The 12,041-nt window shown below is 37.5% G+C and overlaps 2 protein-coding genes across 2 annotated transcripts; both read left to right on the plus strand.

The window, feature by feature from the left end:
- Positions 1 to 1,761: 1,761 nt before the first annotated feature.
- On the plus strand, positions 1,762 to 3,699 carry LOC18436323 (uncharacterized). The gene has a single exon (XM_020668443.2). The coding sequence runs from the start codon at positions 1,792 to 1,794 to the stop codon at positions 3,490 to 3,492; it is 1,701 nt and encodes a 566-aa protein (XP_020524102.2). The 5' UTR covers positions 1,762 to 1,791; the 3' UTR covers positions 3,493 to 3,699.
- A 7,269-nt stretch (positions 3,700 to 10,968) lies between these two features.
- On the plus strand, positions 10,969 to 11,403 carry LOC148780727 (uncharacterized). The gene has a single exon (XM_088873836.1). The coding sequence runs from the start codon at positions 10,969 to 10,971 to the stop codon at positions 11,401 to 11,403; it is 435 nt and encodes a 144-aa protein (XP_088729962.1).
- Positions 11,404 to 12,041: the final 638 nt, after the last annotated feature.

Here is a 12,041-nt window from a genome sequence, read left to right on the forward strand (position 1 = left end):
TTTATATTCTTTTATTATGTATAATTTGAAGTCATGTTTATTAATATAATTAAAAAATATTTGTGGTAGATATATATTAATGGGTGTGGTTTCTGGCTGCAACCTTAAACAATCCAATTACTTTTGAATTTGTCTTTTATCATAACATGTAATTTTGGTGTAAAAAATTCTGAACAATCTATTTTCATATCTAATTATAAAATTTTAACTCCAAAAATGGTTAAAATCAAGTAGATCTAAAAACATATGAAACTCTTGAAAATGGACGGCCTAGATAATGTGTTGCAAGATGCACTATTTCTTGGACTCAAAATATTTGTTTTTTTCATATTCATATATATAGATGTCAAGATGATCAATTAGTGGGTTTGTCAACATTAAAAACAACATTTTTCAATGGATTTTGGAGGTGAATCTTTAATGCTACATTTTAAGGTTGCAACTTGTATAAACTTTTTCCTATATTAATTTAGTATGTTCAAGTCCAGTAGTTATAGTTATGTGATAAATTCTTAATTGGAAAAGCAACTACAATAATTTCCCAAGCAATAGTATCAATTAACGGACATATACTCAACATAAAAAGATCTAGAAAAGTAGTATAATCTGGATAAGTATTATTAATGCATTGAATACGACCTCCCCTCTCACTAAATTTTGGCTAAATTTCAGTTGGAATGAGTACGAACAAGCATGATAATCTCAAATTAAAGAAATAATTTAAAAGTCATTTTTGGAGTAAATCGGCAATACGAGTCCATTTGCCTCAGTTTTGAAAATTGCAACACAAATTCACCCATGCCTATAAATGTTTAAAACATTCATTTATGAAAAATAAAAATAGAATTATGGGAAATCTATTGGAGTACCTTCTTCTTCTTTTTTTTTCTTTTTTTTTTTTTTTTTTAAGTAGGTCAGTGGAAGAGAGGGCGCTTACCCTTCGCGGGGAAGTTGGAATGTATTTTCATAATACTCCCCGTTGAAAAAAAAATTTCACCCATTACCGCAAAGAACTTATTTTTCTTGTTGACCCAGGGTACTTGGCAGCTATATTTACAATGAAAATGCCCCTATTAATGTCCCACACAAGAGTCCAAATAAATATTCATATTTTTCTCTCTCTTTGCCCTTTTTCTCTCTCCAACCTTACTTTCAACTCATATTCACACTGTCTCTCTCTAAAAATTTAAATGGATTTGTTAGTTTTCCTCTCTAAGGCACGCGCTTTCTCTAAAAATAGGAATAGATTTGTTAGTCTCTCTCTAAAGCTATGTCTCTCTAAAAATATGAATAAATTTGTTGGTTTCTCTCTAAAAATATAAATGGAGTTTTTTGGTGTCTCTCTTACCTATTTTTTCCTCCTCTCTAAGTAGATCTTAGACCCATTATGTATTAAGGAAATAACAGGTGAGAATGAGTTTTCAAATGAGAGGAAATATGGGAAGTAAATCCAAACCTGCAGAAGGGGAATTAAATAATTTTTTTTTAAAAAAATTATAATATTTTGCCATGCCACGCTACGTCTCACCACGTTAAGTCTATCTAAATTAATGACGCATGAATCCAAGGGTCCAAGACTAGTGACCAAATATTTCTACATGTCCTCTTCAAATGCCTGCCACTTTCTATCACTCTAAACGCGTGTATACTATAAGAGACAATAAGACTTTAAATGCTTTCTCACGTGACAACAAAATTCAAGCGTGTATGGCCTACCCAAACGAGCCTATATAAACCCCATGAAACCCCACTCTTCACTTCATAGGTTTCAGTGAAGAGCCACTCACAAAAATGGGCTCTAAAATGAAGGTCCAAATTTTCATGGCTTTTTCTCTTTTAGCCATTGCTCTGGCCGATACACAAGGCTACTATCCTCCAACTTATACACCACCTGTGCAAGAACCACCTCCCACCTATGGACCACCCGTGGAAGAACCACCACCTGTTCAAACGCCTCCTCCAACCTATGCACCACCAGTGGAAAAACCACCACCTGTGGAAAAGCCACCACCAATTTACCGCCCCCCACCTGTGCAAAAGCCACCTCCAATCCAAATACCACCACCAATTTACCACCCCCCTCCGGTACAAAAGCCACCTCCTGTCCAAAAACCACCACCAATATATCAACCCCCACCTGTGCAAAAGCCACCACCAATATACCACCCCCCACCAGTGCAAAAACCACCTCCAATCCAAAAACCACCACCAATTTACCAGCCCCCACCAGTGCAAAAGCCTCCTCCTATCCAGAAACCTCCACCAATTTACCAGCCCCCACCAGTGCAAAAGCCTCCTCCTATCCAAAAACCACCACCAATTTACCAGCCCCCACCAGTACAAAAGCCTCCTCCTATCCAAAAACCACCACCAATTTACCAGCCCCCACCAGTACAAAAGCCTCCTCCTATCCAAAAACCACCACCAATTTACCAGCCCCCACCAGTGCAAAAGCCTCCTCCTATCCAAAAACCACCACCAATTTACCAGCCCCCACCAGTGCAAAAGCCCCCTCCTATTCAAAAACCACCACCAATTTACCAGCCCCCACCAGTTGAAAAGCCTCCTCCGATCCAAAAACCTCCACCAATTTACCATCCCCCACCAGTTGAAAAGCCTCCTCCTATCCAAAAACCTCCACCAATTTACCAGCCCCCACCAGTTGAAAAGCCTCCTCCTATCCAAAAACCTCCACCAATTTACCAGCCCCCACCAGTTGAAAAGCCTCCTCCTATCCAAAAACCTCCACCAATTTACCAGCCCCCACCAGTTGAAAAGCCTCCTCCTATCCAAAAACCACCACCAATTTACCAGCCCCCACCAGTTGAAAAGCCTCCTCCGATCCAAAAACCTCCACCAATTTACCATCCCCCACCAGTTGAAAAGCCTCCTCCTATCCAAAAACCTCCACCAATTTACCAGCCCCCACCAGTTGAAAAGCCTCCTCCTATCCAAAAACCACCACCAATTTACCAGCCCCCACCAGTTGAAAAGCCTCCTCCTATCCAAAAGCCACCACCAATTTACCAGCCCCCGCCAGTGCAAAAGCCTCCTCCTATCCAAAAACCACCTCCAATTTACCATCCCCCACCAGTGCAAAAGCCTCCTCCGATCCAAAAACCACCACCAATTTACGGCCCCCCACCAGTTGAAAAGCCTCCTCCCATTCAAAAACCACCACCAATTTACGGGCCCCCACCAGTTGAAATGCCTCCTCCTATCCAAAAACCACCACCAATTTACGGCCCTCCACCAGTGGAAAAGCCACTACCAATTTACCGCCCACCACCTGTGGAAAAGCCGCCTCCTATCCAAAAGCCGCCACCAGTGCAAAAGCCACCACCTATCCAAAAACCACCTCCTATCCAAAAACCACCACCAGTGCAAAAGCCTCCTCCTATCCAAAAACCACCGCCAGTGCAAAAGCCACCGCCTTATAAGAAGCCACCACCACCTTACAAGAAGCCATCTCCTGCTTATATCGAGCCTTAGTTGAGTTGTTGAGGCTTCATAAAATTGATATCAGGGTACATAACTGAATGTGTCACATAACTATCTCTCTCTCATCATGGCATGGGATACTGTGACCTTATATAAACTGTATTTTCCTCTTATTATCCTATGTTTGAGGAATAAAGGGGCACATGCTGCCTTCCTTGTGTCTATATTTGTTTATTAATAAAGTTAATTTGCAATGTACATGTTTTTCTCCTTCTTGAAGATGAGAGAGAGAGAGAGAGAGAGAGAGAGAGAGAGAGAGACGTGCATGCTAGTGATAAGAGAAGCAAGACACTTATGCATGAAAACTGATATTACGTCATAATAGATAAAATGTTCTTTTTTTTAATTTGTTATGATGATACATATTACGGTACATCAACTTTGAAGATTGAATGTTAGTGAAAGCGGTTGATAATAATTATCGTTTCAAAAATAGAAATTGCCCTGACATTCGTTCCCCACTCTACCGAATAGGATCCGAGGCTCCAATCCGGTTTGGACAAAATCCTTGCAATACCGTATTGGATCTGTAATCCAAAATCGGCTTAGCCAATTCAGCAAGAGTCAAATAACAAATAATTTGAAAAAAAAAGAGAAAAAAAAATGAATCTAGTGCAATATGTTGTAACTTGCCCTGGTCCACTCGGACTCGTGTGGACTCACGGAGTACCTGGGCTGACTTTCCCCTTGTTGTGTATACAATTCAGGATATAAAAATAAAAAATATATATAAAAAAGGAAAAAATACAGCGAGCTGGCTTTATAATGTTTTTATGTAATTTAGATGTTTTTGTTAAAGATGAGTGATATTTTTTCTACCATAATCTGTATTTTTATTTTTTGGATTATTTAAATGCCTTAAATTGTAAATCATTTTTTTAATTTATTTTTTATATTTTTAACTTTATTTTAACTCTTTAAAGTTTATTTGAATTTTACTTTAGTTTTACAAGAAAATTTAAATTTTTCTTCAATTTTTTATTTGCTTTCTTTGCCTTGTTGGCTGAATCATGTGGAATCAACCGAGTAACTCACCTCGGCCCAAGACAAAGTCTTTTAGTCGATGCTGATGCAGTGAATTGGTGATTCGAACCTAGCCAAGCCGATTCAATGTCTTTCTATTTGTTTCTTTTTCTTTTTTTCTTTTCCGTTCAGTAGTACAAATCGAACTTCAATTTGAGACAAGAAACAAGATATTTTGGGAATGGACATCTCATGGCAATTTTTTTTTTGGATGAGTTAGAAGTTAGTAGGAATCGAGCCTAGGACGTAGTGTTGTGGGTGAGGGTGAGTTAGTGGTTGGTAGGAATCAAGCCTAGGACGCGGCTTTGCAAATCGCCAAGTGCTAACCAATTAAGCCCCGGTTCTTTTAAAATTTATGTGCATTGGACGGTCTGAAAGTGCAGACAAAAAATAAAAATGGAAAAACTCTAAAAAAAGTTGGACCTTAATGTAATATATCAAAAAAATTGAACCATAAAGTAATACTGCATGTTTTTCCCCATCCTTACGTAAATTCCTCTTTCACAATAAAACTTTCCCATTTGGTTTTCTGGAATATCAACCAGTGAGATTAACCCAACAGGTCATTAGGTGGAATTTGATTTGGATCAGATCTATCTCGACTAGATTCCTACTGACTCGGGTTTAGGTCGAGAAGCTTCGCTTGTCGAGTCAATATATATACGCTCCAAATAGGTCAAGTAGGGTCTCTAAATTCTTTAAGCTAATAAATTTCTTGTTATTGCAAGAGCACATGGCTTATTTATTCCCTCTGGTACAATTTAATCAATGATCTTTTCAGCACCCCAAATTTTGGAGATGTAATATTTTCAACCTAACTACTAAATTTAAAAAAAAAAAATTCTTTATGTGCCTAAAGAAACTAACATTCCAAGATTGTATAGAGATCATTCAAATGTTGACGACTGAGGTCCAGTGTGGAAATGTTCAAAATCCCACCTCCCCCAAAAAAAAAAACCTAAAAAAAAAGTTAGAAATAGTTAATAGTTTTCAAAAGAATAGAAATTACATCAAAATAGTTTTAAATTTGGATCCGGTTTTGGTTATGTATCTCCTCACGCATCAAACATCCATCTCTAAGATGAACGCCAAATATGGATGGTTTCCAGCAAAAAAGATAGATGGTTTCAAGCAAAAAATCACGATTCATGATCATCATCATTGTTGAGAATTCTGAATACGGAATCCACCATAAGATAGAATTTTGGAGGGAGGATGCATGTTATTTAATGAGTTGGCTGACTCACTATATACTTTTCGTTTAAATTTATAAACATCATGCCATAAGGGATATCCTTGGCTTTTTTATAAAATAACTCGTTATGTTGGAGTTCTAGCTCACTTGGGCCGAGTAGCTGCAACTTGATTCGGCAAGTCTGAGTTGCATAGGGCCTATGAAACATAGACATGCATGATTTAGGGTTTGACCATGTGTTGATACATGGTGGACCCGTGGATACGCATACGACACATCTATTAAGTGTCCACTTCCATGCCTTTTTTTAAACACGTTTATTTTTTTGAAGTGAGATCTCCTTTTTGAGAAACATTATTCTTCATTGAAGAGTATTTTATTTTAAAATTAACTAATATTTTAGAATAAAATAAGTAGTTTAGAATAAAAAAATTTAAAAAAAATATTTGTTAAATTAGGGTTTCTATAGGCATTGTTATTGGAAATAAAAAATATGATTTATTTCAACTACCATGATCTTTCTAGGGTTTCTCCCTCCCTAATCAGTTTCTCGCTTTGCAGCCTATGGATCATTGGTTTCTCCCTCTCTAAGCCATGTGGACCAATGGTTTCTCCCTCTCTAAGCTATGGACCACTGGATCTTCATCTCTCTTCTTCAATTTTTCTCTCTTCTATTCTCATTGTGCCTTGTGCTATGTATGATCATTATTGTTCTATTTTTCTTATTATTAATAGCATGAATTGTATTGTACGTAGCTTTGTCCTAGTAATTGACTTTTCATAATTTTGAAAGCTTGTACTAATATTTGATATTCTTTAAATTTTGTAATATTCTTGTCATAGAACGTGTTGTACTAATATTTGATAGAATTTAAACCTTGTTGTACTTTTGTCATACAAAGTGTAAAACTTATCTTTGTCTCAACCAGTGTTCACAAAATTGAACTGGAACAATTAATTGGACATGGGTTCAGAAGCGGTTTAACTGGCCTAACCGTTAAATCGGTCGATTCAACCACTCTAACCGGGCAAGTCCTAGGCAGTCAAAAAAGTGTTTAAAAAGATACAAAAATATTCTACTAAAATATGAAAATCATAAAAAGAATGATTAAAACAAAATACATTCAAATGAAGCTGAAAAATAATGAAAAAATGGATTTTAACTAATCAATTTGGGCCTAGGCGTATTTTTAAAACATTTTGAAAATTATGGGAAAATATAAAAGTGAGTATTAATGACCAAAAAAAATTTTAATCTTTACCATAATGAAAATACTATTAAAAAATACATTACAAATCAAATTCCTTATTTTTGAGAATTTATATACATTTTTTTTATTTTTTTTTAAAATACCCATTGATCACCAAAACCACTGAAAACGGCCAGTTCCGATCTAACAAGACAGTTAGTAGTTAGATCGCCTGGTTTTATGAACATTGGTCTCATCTTGGATTATTAATTTAATTTTTTTTATGTTTTAGATATTTCACTATTGTTGTATGAGTTGTTGTATATGTAAATATAGATAACTACACACACACACACACACATATATATATATATATATATATATATATATATATATATATATATATATATATATATATATATATATATATATATATATATATATATATATATATATATATATTTGTATATTGTATGAATGTGTCGTATATAGAGGTTACTTTTGGGGTTGCAGATTTCTGACACTAGTATCCGTATCATAAATAAACATGTGTTCATGTCTATGTAACACAATACACGACACTTAAAAAAATTTCAGCACTACAAGAAATCATAAAACTTTTGGCAATTCGGGGATTTCTTGATCCGGATTCGCATGGCTCTCGACTCCCCCAAGTCAGTCACAGAAAGATGCTGAAGATTACCATGGACTATATAATGCATGCTGTAATACAGACTATATATCATCTCTCGCAACATTACGAGGTGGGACTTGTTTTCTTTTTAGCCCGGATTTTATGCTCTTGCCGAAGAATATTATTTATTTACTCACCCAAGTAAAACCCAATCTAGGAGCAATTTTAGGACCTAAAATTTTGTGGATGTAACAACTCCAATCCATAGTCTAACATCAATAAAAATAAAAAAATAAAAAATAAAAATAAAAATAAAAGGTTATAAATGCCATTTTCTATGCACTTGAAAAAGATTGATGTCTCAAGATTGAATGGTGGTTGTCCAATTTTTTTAAGGTCTAAGTGTCAGAAAACATGGTTTTTAATTTTTTCTCTTTTGAAAACAATCATCTAGTGATTCTTTGGTGGTTCCTAAAATATAAGATCGAAAAAAAATCCTCTAACAAGGTCATCTGCCTGAGGGAGTAGATACATAGTATGCTCCTATGTGAGCACAATATATGTGTTCTTCTTCTTACACTCATTTACTGAGATAACAAAAAAAAAGATTATTTGGGATGATTACTACTCATTCACAATCAAGCGTAATATTGGAATAAAAGCTTCTAATTGTAAGCTTGCATGGTATCGAGAGATTTTAAAAAAATAATATCATTATGGTCATGTGAGTCTTATCTCAAATATTTGGTGTCAGCCACATGAATCTTATTCCACTATTTTAATTTGATTGAAATAATATAAAAAAAACAAATGTTTTTCAACGGAATGCTTTTGAAGCTGATAGAATTCTTTGAAAGATTAACAATGCTGAAAATTTTACTTTGAAAGCTTTTTTGGCCCCCACCCAAATAATTTACAATTACGTGCAATTGGTGTCCGAAGATGATGAAATGATCCAACATTGTGAGACAAGCAGTTGGTAAGGCACTAATAGGTCAAGTCAATTAAGACCTGAACAAGTCTTTTTGGCTTAAAGGGCACGGTAATTCACGTAGGTTTAAGGCTGTTAATTGCGTAATATCTTTGTTAGAATCGTTAATTTCAGTAAACTAAGTATTCAAGCGCCCTTTCTTTCTTATGGTTATCATTAGTCTATGCAAGTCTTCACTTCACGGAAAGAAAGTCTTTTTCCCTTACAGACCATATACTAAATGTCACGTTCCCAGGTTTCTTAGTTTTTTTTTCAATAAAGTATCTTGCTTACCATGAGCATTTGTTGTTTAGGTGGTATTGTTCGCTTGTAACGGGCCACATTCCTATTATATAGGGATTGTGGGTAGAATAATCAGGGAGCTGGTAGAGGGTTAGTAAGGGGCTATAAATATCTCATTGTAATGGGGAGAAAGTAGTTAATTATCAATATCTTGTGTCCAGCACTTTAGGAGGTTTAGTTTTCCTCGAAGAAACTACTAATTGCCTCTCCCGGTTATCTCTTCTTATACTCTATCTTGGGTAAAAGTAAGAACAAAGAGGTGTCTCGTGAGTTGAAATATCTAGCCCTGGATTTTGACGTAAACACTTGAAACAAACAACAATGTCAAACTCGCTAAATAAGTCGAGCCCATAACAATTTGGTATCAGAGCCCGGCATGGCAGATCAACGCATTGAACGTTTGGAGTCCAAGATAAGGAGCTTGAAGGCAGATCAAGAGCGAAGCATCAAGGACATGATGGACTCCATGCAGCAGATGTTCGCTGTAATCAATACCTGCCTTAATCAAGCGAGGAACAACCGCGAAAATGGTGAATCTTTCCACACAGGAAAGACGCATATGCGACCATTTTCGAATGGCAGTTCGGGGTTCGTTGGGACCTACCTTCCGTGAATGGTCAAGTTGGACTTTCCCAAGTTCAATGGGGAAAAAGACCCCACTAGTTGGGAATGTAGAGTTGACAAGTTCTTTGAATTTCATCATTCACCGGAAGAGGACCGAGTTCCCCTTGCCTCAGTCAACTTAGAAGGTGATGCTCAGCTGTTGTACCAGCTGATGAAGGAAGAGGACGGGATTGCCTCTTGGGATGACTTCAAAAGTAGCCTCCACACACGTTACGGCCCAACCCAATTCCATGATTTTTTTGGTGATCTCACAAAGTTGCAGCAAACTGGGTCTGTACAAGAGTCTCAGACTCAATTTGAGCGTCTATTGATATGGGCAGGACGATTAACCCCATTACAACAAGTGGGGTGTTTTATAAGCGAGCTCAAAGAAAGCATTAAGATGGATGTCCAGACTTATCAATCGGTAGCTTTGACTGCGGCGATAAGACTCGCCCTCATTTATGAGCATCGCCATCTAAACACCAAGGAAGTAGTGCCTAACGAACCAAGGAAAATCGGCACCAATCAGTCCAGCTCGAGTGGGTCTTTCATGCCAATTAAAAGGTTGTCTCCAGTAGAACTCAGCGAACGGCTTGCAAAGGGACTTTGCTTCAATTGCAACGAAAAGTATAGCCGTGGCCGTCGGAAATAGTGACACGGGTGCAACAAGGAGAGGCGTTGGGTCTATGGAGCCACAAAGAAGGAGTTTTATTCTTTAAAAGTAGAATTTTATTACTGGCCAGATCTCCTTTAATCCCTACAATTATGGAAGAGTTCCATTCCAGTACACATGAGGGGTTCCACAAAACTCTATATCGAATAAAATCCATGCTTTACTGAAGTGGAATAAGGGAAATCCGTGATCATATTCGGCAATGTGATACATGCCAGCGTCAGAAATGGGAAAACACGTCACCGGTGGGGCTCCTCCAACCACTCCCAATTCCCCAACAGGTATGGACTGATTTGTCCAGGGACTTCATTGATGGCCTTCCTAACTTAAATGGTAAAACGACTATTTTCGTAGTTGTAGACCGTCTATCCAAAGCCCTCCCATTTCATTCCAATCTGCCATCCCTATACAACAACATATGTGGCTCATATCTTTTTTAATCATGTTTTTAAATTGCATGGAATGCTTAAGTCCATTGTTTGTGATAGAGATCCAGTGTTTACAAGTGTTTTTTGAAAAGAACTTTTTAACATGCAGGGCACCGCTTTCAAGTACTCATCAGCCTATCACCCCCAGACTGATGGTCAGACGGAGGTGGTGAATTGTACAATCGAAATGTATCTCACGAGCTTTTTAAGTGACAGACCCAAGAAGTGGGCCCATTGGATTGGTGGATTGAGTACTGCTACAACACCAGCCTGCACACCACCACAAATAATACTCCCTACGAGGTGGTCTAATGGGCGTGCTCCACCCACGTTATTGTCTTACATTTCTGGTACAACTCGAGTGGAGTTAATTGATCAGGAACTCCGAAATTAGGACCAAGTTCTCAAGCAACTATGCAAACAGTTGCAACTGTCCCAGAACCGAATGAAGAAAGTCTACAATATTCACCGAACTGAGAAGAGCTTCAATGTGGGGGATTTAATGAATCTACGCCTTCAGCCATATCGCCAAGTTTTGATCGCCCTTCGGAGAAATCTCAAGTTCTCACCACGATACTATGGACTGTTTGAAGTGATCCAAAAGATAGGGCAGGTGACCTACAAACTCTTGTTGCCCAATGGTTCAAAAATCCATCGTGTATTTCATGTGTCTTGCCTTAAAGAGAAGGTTGGAACAACAACAGTGGTTCAAAAAGATTTGCCAATTGTTCAGGAAGGAGGAGAGGGCATGGTACCTCAGCCACAAGCCATTCTCGACCGTCGCATTCGGAAGCATCAAGAGGAAGTCCTGATGCACTGGAAGGGTCTCGCACCTTCTGAAGCCACGTGGGAGAATCTGAAGCCACGTGGGAGAATCTGAAGGCACTTAAGTTAAGGTTTCTTGAAACACCCTTGAGGACAAGGGGGATTTTTAGAGGAAGGAAATGTTACATTCCCAGGTTTCTTAGTTTATTCTTCAATAAAGTCTCGTGCTTAGCACGAGCAGTTATTGTTTAGGTGGTACTGTTTGCTTGTATTTAAGAGTCTGATGCTTAATGTTAGGAGTTGTGGTAGACTGTTTCTGATGGGGTCTCCGTGACAGGTCTGGGTAGTTGTTGTAACGGGTCACATTCCTATTATATAAGGATTGTGGGTAGAATAATCAAGGAGCTGGTAGAGGGTTAGTAAGAGACTATAAATATCTCGATGTGATGGGGAGAAAGTAGTTAATTATCAATATCTTGTGCCCAGCACTTCAAGAGGTTTACTTTCCCTCAAAGAAACTACTAATTGTCTCTCCAGTTTATCTCTTCTTATACTCTAACTTGGGTAAAATATTCCTTCCAAAATAGGTAAAAGTAATAACAAAGGGATGTCTCACGAGTTGAGATATCTAGCCTGAGATTTTGACGTAAACACTTTAAATGAACAACAACGTCAAACTCGCTCAGCAAGTCGAGCCTATAACACTAAACACTTACTCCTTGAGACAAAAGGTCTACTTAAGAGGATTTTTTT

This window comes from Amborella trichopoda, chromosome 8 (genome assembly GCF_054954075.1).
Source record: "Amborella trichopoda isolate Santa Cruz 75 chromosome 8, AtrichopodaSantaCruz75HAP2 v2.0, whole genome shotgun sequence".
Lineage (NCBI taxonomy): Eukaryota > Viridiplantae > Streptophyta > Magnoliopsida > Amborellales > Amborellaceae > Amborella > Amborella trichopoda.